The sequence below is a fragment of the Cornus florida genome, unplaced genomic scaffold (genome assembly GCF_030987335.1).
Source record: "Cornus florida cultivar Cherokee Brave unplaced genomic scaffold, ASM3098733v1 CherokeeBrave_3.0.0_Hap2_Chr11, whole genome shotgun sequence".
NCBI classification, from domain to species: domain Eukaryota; kingdom Viridiplantae; phylum Streptophyta; class Magnoliopsida; order Cornales; family Cornaceae; genus Cornus; species Cornus florida.
Genome location: NW_026775581.1, coordinates 98,776,183 through 98,793,981, shown reverse-complemented (window position 1 = coordinate 98,793,981; position 17,799 = coordinate 98,776,183). Strand labels below are relative to the sequence as shown.

The window sequence follows — 17,799 nt, the reverse complement described above, 5'->3', positions numbered from 1 at the left end:
GTAGTGTAGGTGTCCATTTATGGAGGTTGCGCGTGGATTGTTTTAGCATGCACTTTTGACAGTGTCCTGGAAGAGGAGGGCATGACGCATTCCACTTCCAGGCAACCTGGGTTTTATTGTTCACCACAAATCCTGGAATTGAAGTCAGCCCCACCATTGTTTTTTTATTTCTTGTGCACATAATATAATGGTCACAAGACTCGTACGGAATTGGTAAAATAATAGAAGCTCATAATAAAAACTAAAAATCACATCATAAAAGGTGGCATGATATGGTTGGTAACACCCAAGATTAATTGCCTTTGAAAAATTATTTTCTCTTTGTCTAGTTTTGTTTCATTTAGATTACAACTGTAAAAGAAATTACAGTTCTATATTCAAATTCTATAATTATATGTTATTGATAACTTAATTACTTACTTTTGAATGTTTCAAAAAAATATCTCCACATCAATAACAATGACAGTTAAATATGATTTAAGTATACAAAAATTAATTTTCTATATACATATATATATAATAATCATATCCAACGGTTACTATTGTGGATGAATTTTTTTACACTAGCTTGTAATAGATCATTTTTATATTTAATTAACTGTATTTGATAAAATAGTAAGGATGCAACTTAAAATGAATAAATGTAACTTAAAAAAAGAAAAGAAAAAAGTGATGGCCACTTCAATTATTACTTAAAATCCAATAAATAAATAAATAAATAAAAACAAATAAAGAAAATTCTTGATTCCTAATTTGGACTTCTGATTTAACTCTTAAATCAAACAACACCCTAAATATACTGAACTTTTTTTTTCAAATTATTGTATTGTGATGGAGGGCTATGATCAATGGCATTTGATGTTGTCCAAAGATTAATATTTCAAAAGTTCAAACTTCATCGGGTAAGAACTGGGACGGGAACATGATAAGTCTGTTTTACAAGTACAAAGCTGTTTGTGTCGACTCAATTTTGTCAATATGGATACAAACACCTACTTAAACCAGTGTATACCATTGCTATTTGGGCTAATTCAGTCTTAACTGGACAACAGACGTGCTAAGCCAGCAAGAATGTGGTACCCACCATATTCACCTTGTTCGGTAGCACCACCGTCTTTGAAAACGTTTTCACTTTTGACCAGTATTTACCGAAAGTTTTGGCAATGTACAAAACAAAATATTTTTCAACACCAAAAATAAATGTCTATCAAACATGCCCTAATGTGATGTGCTCCTGCCTTTGCTCCCATTCTATATGATTTAAATTTTATCATTTTTGGGTTTTATTTTGCCATTTTTTGCATTAGCTCTTGCTCCGCTCTATGTGACATAAGTATTACCTAGATTTGGAAAAAAAAAATTCTCTCCAAATTAATTATTAATCAAATACGTGGAATTAAAGTTAGTTAAAATTAAAATATATAAAAGCTCTTTAGAAATTTAATTTACTAATTTGATTAATTAAGCAAGTAAACAATAGAACTCCAGTTTTTTTTTTAAAACAAATAGAAGTCACAGATTGATGAAGATAAATTGAGGTGGTGTAAATTCCAAAAGGGCCTGAACCAACAAAACAAACAAAGCACCAATTCCACCGTACTGAAACTGTTCAGTCACGGACTCTGTGACACACCCAACCCACCTGACTCTGTTCCAACACAAACCCTACACGTGTCTCCTCACTGTCACAGGCAGGTAATCCACACACTCCCCCATACCCGCTTCCCCATTTAAAAAACCCCGATTCTCTCGCTCACACTCCCAAACCCCACTCCTTCTAGAGAGAGAAACTAACACGATGATGATGAGCGGCCGGAAAACACCGTCGGAGGTGGGGATACAGCTGCCGGAGGCGAAGGTCGCGGCGGAGACTGGATCAATGAGCGGCCCGCTGGTTCCGACGAGGCCTGATCGGAACAGTAGCCGGAGAACTGACATCACTCACGTTGTTCTCCGGCTACTGTGTCTGTCGACCTCGGTGGTTGCACTCTCGTTCATGGCCACGGCGAAGAAATCTGCCACCATCTCCATCTACGGCTTTAGCCTTCCTGTGTACTCCAAGTGGTCCTTCTCTGACTCGTTCGAGTAAGTTCGCTTGACCACCTTCAAATTACTGAAATGTCCATTTGATTTCTTGTAAGATATGTTTAATTTGTTGTTAACACACTCCGTTTGGTTGCCCAGAAACCTTGAGAAAAGAAAAGAAAAGACCAAGTTCGAATCCAATGCTTCATATTAAACTTATTTAAACCAAAAAAAAAAAAAATAGTTAAACTGTTCCGAACAAGTCCTAAGCCAGATAGTTGCCTTGGAACCCTATATTCAAAATATTACCTACTTTTTTTCAATTTCCTTAATTTCTTATATTTTCGTACTTAAATCCCTTTCAGTTGTCATTGACTAAAATACCCATGTTTTGTGATTCTATTTTAAAACCTAAAGGGTCCATCTCGCCGTATCTCTTTGTTTGTCTTGTGAGTTGTGATGGAGGTTATGCTGCTGTGGTTGAATTTTATATTGACGACGTTACCAGTGGGGGTTGATGTTTCTGAAAAGCGACAAATATTGGCAAACCCTCTTTCATTTCAATGAATAGAAACCCACACCCGTGAGTGAATTTCTCCTTTGGACATTACTGTACCTTGGAATTTATGGTATTGCCTCCTAGGTCCTCCTTTGGTACTACCATAACTAATTAGCTATGGAAGCCTATGGAAGCTCACTCTTGAGTCTTGAGTTGGGTATCATACCATCTCTTAAACTAACTAATAATTTTGTGAAGTCACTGATTTGGGGCAAAAATAGATATTCCTTTTATGATCTCTGTTTGATTCGTATACATTAAAGGGTCATCTTTGTCAACTCCCTTTGAAAGAAATGCTTATTTTATATAGTAATGCTACGATGGCTTAATCTGTTTTTGGCAATAAGCGGTGTCCAACAAGGACTCTTGCAGAGTAATCAACGATGGCCATATCAGTCAGTTACAAAAATCGAACGGGACTTTTATCATTTTCCATATTTACAAAGAGGTGTCACTCTACTGGCTTATAATTTATAAGTACGTAATTTATTAATGAATTTTTATGAGGTTGAGTGCAATGGGACTACAAGAGATTACGTGGGTCATTATTGCATTGAGTGGGTGAAGTTCATCTAATCAGTGTGATAATGGTACTGGCAAGTATCTGAAACAGCTGTTAAGTGTATATTGAGGACTGTTTGAGCGCAAGGTTAGGTTTAGAAATGTGTTTTGAATGATCAAAGTTGTTGATACTGTGAATTTGTGCTGAACAGGTATCTGGTAGGAGTTTCGGCGGCTGTTGCGGCTCATTCTTTGCTTCAGCTGCTTATTAGCGCGTCGAGACTGCTGCGGAAATCTCCAGTGGTTCCTTCTCGGAATCATGCGTGGCTTATTTTTGCTGGGGATCAGGTAAAGTGGTATTTTCATTTTTAAATTAGAATTAAATGTTAGTGTGTTTAATCTGCCAAGGCACAGGTAGTTAGTCCCAGCAAAAGTACTACTGCATCATGTCATCAACTACCAAACCTTTCTCAATCAATAGGGTTCGGGTACATGAATCTTGTGTTTCCATTCGGCTGAGGTCACAGCCTTAGTTAGTCAATCCACGTACTATCAAAAGAACATGCCTTAACTGTCATTCATTCATATATCTCATATTGCCACTTCATGACCTTTAGCACATCTTCTACAAGCTATGTTGGTTAGCATATCTTTAGTTTCTGCTTATGTTGTGGTTATTTGTATTCTGATGTAATCATGTTTGACAAGTCCATTTATTGTTTTAGGCAAAGCTAGCAGGATTTTGGTTTATATAATCTTCTCAGTAGACCTGAATTGTTCAATTAGGAAGCTAGAAATAGGATCTAGAAGCCCCGCCCTCCAAACAATAAAGTAAGTAAAATAAAAATTATAAGGAAGAACTTGGATCAGAACTATGATGAGATCCTCCAAGTCTCAGACCAGGCAAGAGTATGTTTTTGGGTCCATGAATTCAAATGTCCTGGGGAGGCAAGGGGGGACAGATTCTTTCTTTCATGGTATGACAACATTTTTTTTTTTTTTTTTTCCTAGTTGGTACTCACACACACATGTCTCTTCTGAGACTTGAACCCCTGACCTCCCTTTGGGAAGTAAGAGGCCGATACCGCTAGGCCATTTGCCTGTTGGTCCAAACTTTTTTCTCTAGAAAAGGTTTAAGACTTCTTAATGGAGAACATCTTACTGTTTACATCTTTGGTCCAACTGATTGCTTGAAACTACATATAACAAGAGTGCCTTACCATTTACAGCGTAGGTATCTGTAGAAATTATGATATTGCATTGAAAAAATTTCAGGCTTGATATTTGTTTCTACATTCTCCCCAAATATATGCATCCATATATTTTTCTTGGTCCAACTGATTGCTTGAAGCTACATAGGAATGTATTGCCCTTTTACGAGAGAGACATGAATCAAGAAGGAATTTGGGGCACATTGAATTTGTGCAGGAGCTTAAATGGCATAATTTGAATATTTGTATATATACTGGATTACCAGTTGAGGGACCTATGGTTGAGGCCAGAACATGGGAATTTTTATTTTTCTCATTTTCTTGTTTAATTAGTACGGTAGCCTTATCTTTTATAATGCTGCAGGTGTTTGCATATGCAATGATGAGTGCTGGATCCGCTGCTTCAGGTGTCACCAACCTGAACCGCACAGGAATCCGACATTCAGCGCTACCAAATTTCTGCAAGCCATTACATAGCTTCTGTGACCATGTTGCTGTCTCAATCGCCTTCAGTTTCTTCAGCTGTTTCTTGCTTGCTGCCTCGGCTATTGTCGATGTAATTTGGCTATCCAAGTACTGAATTTCCTTCTTCCCACATACTTTAGATTATGACCCTGTATGAATATGTTGCTTAGGAAGTTATCTATATCCTGTTATCAGTCAAGTGGTAATATATCTGCTTATGGAAGTTCGACAAACCAGGGCAGTGATTGTCCTCTTTAGAAAGCAAAATGGCCGCCTTGTTTGTGATCAGAACAAATTATGCACCAATTATCTATCTATGAGCTGTTCAAAATTAAGTGCAAGCATAGTGAGTTGGGCTGGTGTGATATCTATGAACTGTTCAAGATCAATTGTATTCACATTGAACTCATATATCGAAATGTATCCAATGAGATAGTTGCATACAGGGTGGTTATTTACAACCAATTCTTTAAACAGGGTCCCTGGAGTGACATTCAAAACAGAGGGTACTATTGCAAGTGAAACTGTGAAAGGACAGGCAATCACCTGTTCATTTATATCATGGTTGAGCGGAAATCAATTATGACTGCTGCACAAACCCTAATTGCTGTAACGATTTCCTACTTTGGGCATCATCAAATTGGAAACAGAAATTGAAATCAAGCATTATTTTATCATGGAAACTAACCTTTGCGAGCTTCGTCTACCATAGCCGGAAGGAACGCAACAATCGAATATTCGAAACCTTCCAAAACCTACACTTGAAACCCTTTCCACCATTGTTGAATCTGTTCGAATGCGCTTCTTCTCTACCACACAATGCAATTGCCCCCCTTGCTTCATCCATTGATGCCTCTGTATCGAACATATTCGTTCTCCTTTTGAATTGCTCAAGCAAAGGCAGTTAATGTTGTTCCAAGGCAGTTGGTGACACAGTGGGCTTGGACTTGAACCTTTGGGTTACTTGGGCTCAATCCCATTTTGGTCTTGTTAAATTTTCTGTTTGCTTTTTGGGTGTAAGCCCTTTTGGGCCTTGTTTGGTTTTCAGGCTTGGCCCTTGTACATTCTCTTATATCTCTATATACTTCTTACTTTTAAATCAAAATTAAATTAAAAAAATACGCCAGCCCGTAAGGCCATCTGCAGCTGTCTCTCTAAAATTTTGCTCTCTAAGTTAGCCATATCAGTATTTCCAAGAGCCACGTAGGTAACTTCTGCTCTCCAATTTTTGGCGCTGCAACAATTTTCGCTCTCTAAAAATGATAGTTATTTAATTATATATATACATATATTTTTACCAACGACTATATTTTAACAAGTATATTTTTTCTCTTATATAATAACTCATTTATTCATCATCTGAGAATCATCCTTATATTCATCTCTTTCAATATAGCAAAATATCATTATCCATCTCCTTAAATCTCGAAATTCCAATGGCTTCGTCGTCACAAAAATTTCCTTTGTCAGACTCAAATTCTTCATCTTCTTAATCATCTACCTCATCAAATGACTCTATTGAGGCATTGATTCAATGGAATTGCGATTATACTCAGCAACTTTTGCATTGTGAGAAGCTAAAGATAGTAGAGGAAGTCTTTCAAGTCCGTAAGAAACGGTACATTCATCGTGACCAAGAGGTAAGCCATCGCTAGCTAATGAAAGACTACTTTGCCAAGAATTACACATATCCACCGGAGTACTTTCATAGACAATTCAGGTTGTGACGGGTTGTTTGGGTTATCTTATATACAAAAGATGACAACTGCTATTGTTGCTGTGTATAAAGAGGAGTACTTGCGCACACCCAACGAAGCTGACGTAACACGGTGACTCCAAGAAAGGGAAGAGAGAGGATTCATGGGTATGTTAGGTTCTATCGACTATATGCATTGGGAGTAGAAAACTTGCCCAGTGAAGTGGCATGACACGCATAAGGGACGCTCCCATAGGGCTACTCTCATATTGGAAGCGCTTGTGTCAAAAGATTTGTGAATCTGGCATGCATTATTTAGAATTTCAAGTTCACACAATGATATAAATGTACTAGATCATTACTGATATTCAATAGTATTGTCAATGGTCGATTGCTGTAATACCCCTAATTTTAAAAAGATAGTCTCGGTATTTATTTATTTGTTTTAATTGTATTTTTTAATTATTTAATTAATTATTTGACTAATTGCTTATGTGTTTAATTGAATTAGGTATTACTTGATTATTTGATTATGTGTCTATGTATTATTTGTATTTGTCTATGTGTTAGTTGTTTAATTAGATTATGTGCTTAAATGGTGTTTTGATTAATTGTAAATTAAATATTTTCTTTTCTTTTATTATTTTATTTTATTTTTCTTTTATGGTTATGGTTAGTAGTAATGGGCCAACCAATTGGGTCTCATGGACTACTTGGATAGGAGGTTAGATATGTATGGATTATTACCCATGGATAATGTATGTATATATATTATATACATATATAAAAAGAAAAGTAATTTATTAATTATTTTTATGGTAACTTGGGTAGTAATATTTAATCTAATGTATATGTTTTATATTTAAATAATAAAAATATACATAGATTTGATACGTGTTATATTTTAAGTTACTTTATAATATTATGGTAACTTAAGTATTATTGGATAATCCATTAATAAATAATGGAATATGTATAATTTATTTATTTAATAAACATATACATAAATTATATACGTAACATATTTTACTTATCTTTTTAATATATATATATATATATAAAAGAGAAAGTAATTTATTAATTACTTTTATGGTAATTTGGGTAGTAATATTTAATCTGATGTATATGTTTATTTAAATAATAAAAATATACATAGATTTGATACGTGTTATGTTTTAAGTTACTTTATAATATTATGGTAACTTAAATATTATTGGATAATCCATTAATAAATAATGGAATGTGTATAATTTATTTATTTAATAAACATATACATAAATTATATACGTAACATATTTTGCTTACCTTTTTAATATTTTTATTTTCATTTTTTTTAGTTGACTTGGATTGGGAAAAGGGTTAGGGTTATTTTATTTAGCTTATAAATATATAGCTATAGGTTGTAAAGGGGGGTTAGAAATATTCACGTGATATATACTGGAGAGATAGTGTTAGAGAGGGAAGGAGGAAAAGGAAGGAATGAAGAGAAAAACCCTATAGAGAGAAGATCAAGGAAGAAGAAGTTTAACTTTCGATCCGAAAGTTTAAGGCAAGTTCTTCTTCTATCTCTTTCCCTTTGATTCGTGTTTCTGTAAATGCCTAGGAAATTTCAGGATTTATCAAACACATAAAATTAAATAATTATGCATGTTTAATTAGGTTAGAATATAAGTTTTATGAAATTAGTTCATATCTGTTCTTGTGTTATGAATTGATAAAATGCATGATTTTGATTTGATTTCTTATGTGAATTTTTACATGTTTAAATTACGTATTTTTCATATCTGTGGAATGATGGAACGTAGAAACATGCCTAGGATTCCTAAACATTAAATAGGGACTAGGTTTGGGTTTTAATAAATTTAAATAGACTCAATCATAATGATACTTGCTATTTGAATGTTTTAAACAAACGAATGGATTTAATCTTTTAAAATATTTTAGCAATTGAGATTAAATGTGTAGGATGAATTGGATATAGAGAATCCTTATTTAACGGTATAATAAAATATCATCATGTATAAGATTCAGTTTGTGTAGGACATATGATATAGGAAATTTAAAGAAATAATAAGTCATTCCTATTATGTGATAACTTGATATCATATTTATCATAATTATTTATGAAATGTTTGATGTATTTCCTTAATTGTTACATCAATTGTTGGATTGTGTGGTTTAATGCACCAGTATGGGATGGTGGCATTCTAGGGATGGATTAACTTATCAGTTAAGTCCTACCTATTTTATATAAGGGAATGGATTAACTAAAATGTTAAGTCCTACTTATATTTAAGTCAGGTCAGCTGAACAAGTTGAATGACTTATGGATGATTAATTTATTATATAAGGGAATGGATTAATTAAAATGTTAAGTCCTACTTATATTTAAGTCAGGTCAGCTGAACAAGTTGAATGACTTATGGAGGATTAATTTATACTGGATAGGATGGTCACTAGATCATATATATATAAGTATGGTGCCATGATATGAGCTTGAGTCTCAGGATCAATGGTTAGGGCGCGTATATCGCTAGGGATGTGTAGTTAGATATAGTGTAGTTGTGTACCCTGGTAGGTCTAGGTACTCATGCCCACTATATGTGCGTTTTGCATGTTGCCTACTATTCAGGTTGAGACAACCCTATAGTCTAGTGGGGTTCCTTTAGTGTGTGTATATATATATATACGGACTACTAGTTATTGTTGGATTGACTAGGATGTATACGTGTATCGGATCTCTGCTTGGACTGTAGTAGAGTAGAACTTGTTTGTAGGCCTGACCCACCATTATTTTTCAGGTGTTTGTCACGAGTAGAGATTGTTCGTGCTGAGCGGGGATCAGTCTACTTCATTCTTCCGATGCTACATAGGAGTTCCTTTATGATTCAGTTTCCTATTTTAGATTACTGTCATTTGTTTAGTTTGGATTTTCTAGGGGTTCACACAGTATGGATTCCCGAGTTGTATTTTGGAGGATCAGTTGTATCAGAAGAGTTTATTAATTAATGGAAATATATTATGAGGTTTATTATTAGATTATCATTTTAGTTTCTTGTCAGCATTTTATTTATTCTTCTTTATTCTTTTGTACTCTGTGTTCGTTTATTATCAATTTGTTTTGATATCATCGGGTATTCGGGCGTGGGCCTGGCCAACCCGCACTCGGAAATTCGAGGGTATCACAATTGCCCCTGGTTAATTTTTTGGTGAATGGCATGCAAATCGAATGGGGTATTATCTAACTGATGGTATGTACTTTAAGTGGGCAACTTTGACGTAAAGCATCCCGCACCCAACCACTGCGAAAGAAAGATTATTTACTAAAAAACAAGAGGCCTGTAGGAAGGATTTGGAACAAGCTTTTGGGGTTTTACAGATCGAGTGGGTAATCACACAAGAACTAGTCAAATTTTGGAAGAAAGAAAATTTATGCATCATAATGAAAACGTGCATTATCCTTCATAACATGATCGTCAAAGATGAGCAGCACACCAATTTAGAAGAGATGGACTCCGCCATTGGAGGATACAATCCCGATTCCCACTTCTAGTCAACAACCATCAATTTTAGCGGCACAAATCTACGCTCGACACTTCTAGATTCGCAACCAAGAGATAAATTTTGAAGATGAGAATATCGTAAAGAAAATAAATATAATAAGTATTTGTGTGTGTGTGAATTGGGGAGAAGCAAATACTCTCACATTTGAAAGGATAGCAAGATTAATTTTTGAGTAGTGATAAACATATCATTCTTCTCATAATTTTTTTTTTTTTGCTTTCACTTTTTAACCTAACACTTTGCAACGGAAGCAAATCCTTTTCATTCTGTTTTGCACCAACTATATCGTTTTGAGAGTGCAAAATTATTTTCTTCAAAGTGCAACATTCATTAGAGAATACAACATCTATTATTTCAAAATACAATACATTTTTAATTTAAAAATTCAACACTTTTACTTTGAAGTAGTGAGTATTGCATTCTAATTGCATTTTAAAATAAATAGATGTTGCATTTTGAAAACAAATAAGTATTGCGATTTGAAAACGAATTAACTTGAAAACGAATTGATTAAGTATTGTTAAAACAATGGTGTAGTATTTTTTAAATAAACATCGCTTTAATGCACAACACAATAAAATAAGAGAATAAGAACATAGAAGAATTCAAAACTATTTGCAACTTCTTTAATCGAAACAAGATCAATTTACAATTTTTTTCGTGCGAACAAGTTGTCCATTTCAATCAAATCTTATCCATTAGTACTATAATTGTTTTTTAAAATGTACAAATAAAAATGGTATCTTAGTATGATATACGGTAACTACACAAGAATTTTCCTTTCCATTCCAAAAAAATATAAAGAAAAAAAAAGAGAGGCATTTACACTAGTCTGAGAACAAGTCCAAAAGCTAGAGAAACAAATTGAAAAGGTGATGGGCTGGCGGGAGATAAACCCTATGGCTTGACAAACGTATAATACTCTTTTTTTCTTTGGATTCTCCAACACACGCGCGCGCGCGCACACACACACACTCTCTCTCTCTCTCTCTACCTCGATGGGTTCGCGCGAGAGACCTCTCTATTTATTTCTTCTCCATTTCCTTTCTCCTCTCTTTTCCACTTTCTATCTCTCCTTCTATGGCCTCCCATCTGTCTCTGCAACTCTCCCAATTTTTCTACCACGCGTAAGCTCTTTCTCTCTCTATATATGTATATATATAAACACACACAGATACACGTAATGATTCAGTGAAGTATATGTGATGCTACACTGTTTGTATATTTGTATATGTTTGTACTAATTTTGGACCTGCAACGTTAAAAATTTGAATCTACTGATATCTGATGAGTGATCTGCAATTAGAATGTTTTTTGAAAAAATTCTGGTTTGAATTTTGATTTCTCATTAAGTGATACTTCAGCAATTGGAAATTATGGATTGATTTGTTCTAAAAGGGTTTTCTGTAGTTCTATTAGTAGTATAAGCGCTTCTCAACTGCTTTTGGTTGAACTCTTGTGTAGAATTTAGATCTCGAAAATGTATACACTCTGTCTTGCATATTGTGTTTGTCTTCTTTGGATTAATTGGGTATATGTTAGTTGAGATTATATAATGTCTTATTAATCAGTATAATGTCTTATTAATCAGCTCCAAAAAAATTAAACCCATGTGAATGCTTCTGTGGTTGTTATTTATTTCTATCGAGCTGTACAATTCTGCACTCACCCACCCTTCAATTTATACAGAGAGTAAGTTGGAAAAGACAAATTAATTCCAAATTTAAATCTGGATTACTTGATAGAAAAAAATAATAATAATAAATAAAGCAACTGTGCCTAATTCAATTATTTAGCTTACTTGAGTAAGGTTTTGTCTTTCAGGGAACCAGACCAACAAGGAACATAAGATTCAAAATTTCCTGTTCTTTTCTTTGTCACCGTTTCTTAGTAACTAAAGAGTGCGTCCGAGGAGACAAAGGCCCTTAGATTTTGTTTCTTTTGGAAATTCTGGATGAGAAAAGCTCATTTTTGTCCTTCTCTTCATGTGACAGAAAACCTTTTGAATCTGAAGACAGAGAAAAGTTTAGAGCTGATGCCTCTTCTACATCAAAGTTCAATGTAAAAGAGCACTACAATTGTGGCTCTCTGAGGAACAACGTTTCACATGGATTTCCGCTTACACGTTACACATTTTCATCACGAATTACTGCACCAAAATGGTTTCCTTCAGGAGCATTATCATCCTATGCTTCATCACCTGGCTCTGACCAAACCAATCGTGAAGACAAGCCTTCTGTGGCTACAGCTTACAGTCATGAAGTGGAATTCAACCGGGTTAATTGTCTTGTATGGGTATTGCATGAATCTGCTAGGAGTTTTTCTCTGGCGATTCAAACACTTGAATTGGCTGGAAGTGGTCCAGAACTTGCAATGGCATGGGTAGGGGTGGATGTGCATGCGTGGCACAAACCCATTGCATATCAGGTATACATGAACAACACAATAGTTTTGGCACCATGATAGTTTCTCACTGAAGCATGAAATATATAAATCTGAATAGCATGTGAAAATGTATTACTTTCATTTTTTGGAATCTTAAATGCTGCCACTACTTTTTTCATGTTTGGAATAACACTTATGTGCGCTGGTGCATGGTGTAGCATATTTCTTTTCCAAAATCTGACCTGAACGATTAATTTAGAATTTGATGATTGAGTGGAGGCAGAACATCCTCGTTGAGTCATCAGCATTCATGCAGTAAATGGAAAAAGCATCACCTATTAGTGTGTTTTACAGGTAGCAGTTTATGCTTTACTGAAAGCAGCAATCGAAGTCGAGTTGTTCCTTTCTCATAAACGTTTCAACAACCCTTCGCCAGTTCGTGAAATGTAAGTACCAGATTACTTTTTCTGGAGACTTGTTGTCACTCAATCTGCATGACTTGTGGAAGTTGCAGTAGTTAAACTCATAACCAATTACCTGAAATGCTGAAAATTCCAGATACTTATTCCACTTTCACCACAGGCACACAAGTCACCTAAAACTGGAATTCGTATAATAAATTTTTGTAATACCTATGCTTGATTTTTTCCTTTTGATCTCAGATATGCTTCTAGAAATTGACTGTGTACCTAAAACTGTTATAAGTATTACCCAAAGTCTAAATTAAACCTCTGCTTAAGATCCCATGATTGTCTGTTAGGTCTGACATATTATTCCTTCATATGGTTCAGCTTGTACCCAACTGTAAATTATCTTGAAGAGTGCATTGAAGGTCAATTGAACAGGAGGCATTCGAAATTGGTACAATGGTTTAGAACTGTGGAACTACCGCGAATAGCAGGATTGTTTATTCCCTTATTCAAGAAATGGTCTATGGAATATGCAGGAAGGTTTGCTAATACAGTCCTCTATATCTATAAGATTAATTATATCTATGTGCATTCTATGATTGGAGGATGGAACAAAAATAAAAGTATAGATCTTGTTTTGATCAGTAATCATCCCAACCTCAGCCCTATTGACCCAACAGTGGATTTTATTCTTTCTGCACATTAGTACACATTTCCTCTGGTATGTTTCACCATATAATCGGCAGTTACGGATATAGTCTAAACACAAATGTATTCAGTGGTGTTGCAGGGATAATTCTGGCTATAAGTTGCTGTGCTGCAGTGAGGAAGTTGGGTCCAAGGCGAGTTTCTTGTCCCTTTTTCTCAGTATCAACTGAAGATATATTAGTAGAGCTCATGAACTTGTCGCATAGCCTTGTCTCGGTGGATAAGTTGTACCACTTAGCAACTGAAGCAGGATTTGAGCAAGAATTCCTGTCCCATTTTGGTACAAAGATTTTGCCTTGTAAGAATACTGAAGAGATAGAATTTTGGATTGGGTTGGTTCATGAAAAACTTTTTGTAGCATTCCACAGAGAGAGTGTAATTTCAGGCAAGCTTTCTTTTCGCAACAAGGTTAGTTCCCTGATTCGTTTAATAATCACCCAGATCTCATGTGAAATTGCTTGGAAACAATTAGCTAATCTCAGTTGCATTTTCTTTATAATTAAGATTTTCTATTGAAATTTGTTTTACTTGGATTGAGTAATCGTAGAAAATGTTATAATTTTAAATCCTGATTCTCCATGTGTGTCTATTTCGAAAAATACGAGACCCAATCTAAAAGTAAAGGTACCCATTGTTGGTCCTGTCAAATGGAGTACTGGAAGAATGGACTAGGTATGGACATATGACTATTCACAAATCGAACCCTGAGGGGAACTTTATCCCAGACTTTTAAATTTTAAGGAACTTCCTCCAATGATTAGTTCTATCCTTTAATCTTCATTTTACTAACTTCGAAATTGCTCTCTGAAATGATTTACATGTTGACAAATTATGCTATCTTTGTATCCTAGAGTGTTCTCAGATATAGAATCTTGTCAGGTTCAAGAGAAAAGTTTGGCTACTCTGGGACTTTTTGCATATCTGGGAAGAGAGACGAGAGTATTCTTGTCAGGTATGGGTATAAAGGATCTTGACGAGCAGGTGAAGGATTTCCTCAGGTAGATCCCTTCAATTTTGGATCACACAACTTTTCCATGTTGACCTTGAACAGAGAAACTAATGCATTGACTGCAGCTACTTGGAGTGTGGAAGCCTTTTCATTTGTCCTGAATTTTCCTCCCTATCAGAGTATCAGCTCTTCATGGAGGTTAGTTTGATTTATACTTGAGGCATAAAATCTGAACCATCCTGATGTGATAACTTTGCTGTTACAGGTAGTCACTGATGAAATTAAATGGCTTGATTTTTATGCTGCATTTCGTGGAAAAATCAACCAAGAGAGAAGAAGATCGAAACATCATGCCAACCAAGCGGAGAAGGAGATTGTCATATATACTGTTTTTACTATTTGCTATGATGTTTTTTCTGGGTTTGCTCACTATAGCAATTCAACTAAACAGCCATTGGATGAAAATTTACTTGCATTCTTGCTCCGGAGGTAGTATATATTTGCACAAATATATTATTTTGAATTTTTTTAACACCACAGTTACTTGGCCTCTAACTGACTCTGCTGTCAAATTTTATAGCCAAAGCCTGCTTTCTATTTGTCTGGAGGATTACTGGGCTGCTTATGATAAATCAAGGTCTGTTGGCTGTGCTAGTTAATATCTGGCTTTTTATTGTTTATTGCAATTGGAAGAGCAAGTGCCTCAAAAAAGATAATCGCCTTTGTTGATTTTCTCTGGCAGTGAATTGCTAAAATTTTCGGAAAGAGATTCCGATAAACCAACACCATCTTTAAGAAGTAAAGGCTCAACAAATTCATCTGTAAAATTGGAGGCACAGCAAAAACCAATTGACTTGATAAACAGGGGAAGTCATCAACGTGGATCTAAACTGAGTAAGGTGTGACTGCAAGATGGATGAAGAGTTGTCATGACACCTTTGTTTGGTTATCAATAATATACAATCCCAAATCATGTGGCTCAGAATATATAATGCTGGGAAAATAACAGTCCCTATCAAAAAATATAATGTTCTTTTTTCTAAACTAAATCTCGTTTTTCCTTTTTGGGTATGTGAATATTTTGTTTATTACTTCTATGGCATACTAAAACATTTTAGGACTAAAAAAGAAGCTAAGAACCTAACAGCCTTTAGTAAGTGACATGATGTAGTTTGCACTTTCCCTCAGTAAGTCCATTACAAACTTTGTTTAACTGAACTTTGGTAAATATATTTATGTTTGTCCATAGGTCCAGGTGCTCATACATACTTTGTAAAAATGGCAGGTCAACAGCTCAGCCGGAATGGATCCAACAATCCTTGCAGATATGGGGACAATCCTTGCAGATATGGGGAGTGCTACTGAAACAGGGGCCCTGCATAATAGTTTCCTTAGGAAATCCACTACCAAGCTGGTATCAGCAAGCGCAGTAAGAACAATGACCCTCGGCATTTTGTTGGCTTAATTTGATGTCTGATTGCTAATATTGCCAACTGATCTGTCTTACAGGATATATGGATGGGTAGTCAATTGCTCTTCATAGACATCTTGGATGCTCTAGGAATTCTTATGAAGCAATTGCAAGGGCACAAGGTTACGGAAAGGGAGAGGAAAAAGATTCAAAGAACAGTGTCTGATATCGCTACACTCATCCCAGTTACAATCCTAATGCTACTTCCTGTAAGCACCTTTAACCTTTTACTTTCCAGTCATTTTCTTGAAGCCGTAATTGTTTCTGCACTGGTCACTGTTCAATTGTAACCCGCAGTTAATTAGGAGAATAGGTCACTAAACAAAGAATTACCCACCTTAATACAAGTGTATGTGGACAAAACAGAGAGAGTTTCAGAGAGCCTGTGTAGAAAATCCGATACAATCATCAGATCTTTGATTAGTAATGACATGACAGTCCGTCTTATATTCACCCATTGTGTAAAAGATTTTCCAAACCATTAGGACCAACTGCAGTGTCGTGGCATCATGCTATGAGGGTGCTGGCATTGTTTAACCAATGTGGGAGCTGTGTCATTTACATGAACTGTTGAACTGCACAACTGCTAACAAGACTTATCCTTGGATGCTTTAAAATGCAGATCAATAACCGCATTTTACAATGTTCCTTGAACATAAATGCATGGAAATTCCTGCTTCAGATGTGAATCATTTCAGAATCAATCACCTTTTGTTTATTTGTTATTGTTTGGAATATGTAGAAACTTCCAAAAATTCTAATGTGATCGGAAAAAATCCTTTCAAACATCTAGCCATAATCAATTCTTTCCTCGACTTAGTTGTTTGCTGGATGAAATCTTCTACTCCATTGGCCTCCCATAGAGATGACTTAATTGTTTGAAAGGACTAAGAAACGTGATCCATGCTGGTAAGTTTTAATTAGAATTTGATGAAAAGCTTACTAAAACTTCTTTCCCTTGTGTGTGACTAGGTATCTGCAATAGGCCATGCTGCCATGTTTGCAGCAATCAAGAGATACGTGCCATCCTTGGTAAATTGAGTCAACTTTTACTATGTTCTCTTCTTTTGAAATCATCTCTTTCATCTCATCTTTTTTACATATTTGAATTTGAACTAGATTCCCTCTCCATATTCATCCGAACGGCTGGATATCGTGAAACAACTGAAGAGAACTAAGAAGATGGAAGTTCAGACATGGAGCACCATTGAAGATTCTTCCTCTACAATCCTCTGATGTGAATCATCTTCCCTACTTAATGATGCAAAGCAACTGTATTCTCTTAATCTCTTTGCGTTGAACCAGAATTATGCATTCGGAGTCTGTAAATAGGTGAATGCACATGCAGATACGATTAACTACAATGTAAAAGTACTTTTAGAATGTATAATTTTAGACTTCCATATACAGACATGACCAAGCTGTAGAATGAAAACCTATTATACAGCATTTACATCTAGAACTTATTAAGTATTGTATATGTCATTAATATGATCCTTTGCAATAGTAAACTTGCAATATATCACCAAACTCGTGCACATAATGGTGACAATAGACACGGTTGAATTGTTTCTTAAACCCAACAAACAGACTCTATTCTGTTTTAGTTACATCAATGGAAATCCGACCCATTTAATCTACTTATTTAAATTGTTCTCTTTTGAGTTTTGATGCAAAAATTTAGTTTAAAATGTATTTTCAAAATTACTTTCAATAATTTCTGAACATATTTTTGTCACAATCACATCATCAAGTTGCAAACTAATCCAATTGACGCTGAGCCAAAATAATTAATTTAAATGTAACAAAAAAATACTAGTATAACTCAAACTGACCCTTTCATTGGCAGAATAAG

The 17,799-nt window shown here is 35.1% G+C and overlaps 2 protein-coding genes across 2 annotated transcripts; both read left to right on the top strand.

The window, feature by feature from the left end:
* Positions 1-1,585: 1,585 nt before the first annotated feature.
* Positions 1,586-5,170, top strand: LOC132285291 (CASP-like protein 3A1). Its single transcript, XM_059787461.1, has 3 exons — positions 1,586-2,085; positions 3,298-3,433; positions 4,661-5,170. Exons 1-3 carry the CDS (start codon positions 1,799-1,801, stop codon positions 4,874-4,876), a joined length of 639 nt encoding a protein of 212 aa, XP_059643444.1. The 5' UTR covers positions 1,586-1,798; the 3' UTR covers positions 4,877-5,170.
* A 10,818-nt stretch (positions 5,171-15,988) lies between these two features.
* Positions 15,989-17,356, top strand: LOC132286792 (uncharacterized). Its single transcript, XM_059789180.1, has 3 exons — positions 15,989-16,153; positions 16,917-16,976; positions 17,064-17,356. Exons 1-3 carry the CDS (start codon positions 15,992-15,994, stop codon positions 17,178-17,180), a joined length of 339 nt encoding a protein of 112 aa, XP_059645163.1. The 5' UTR covers positions 15,989-15,991; the 3' UTR covers positions 17,181-17,356.
* Positions 17,357-17,799: the final 443 nt, after the last annotated feature.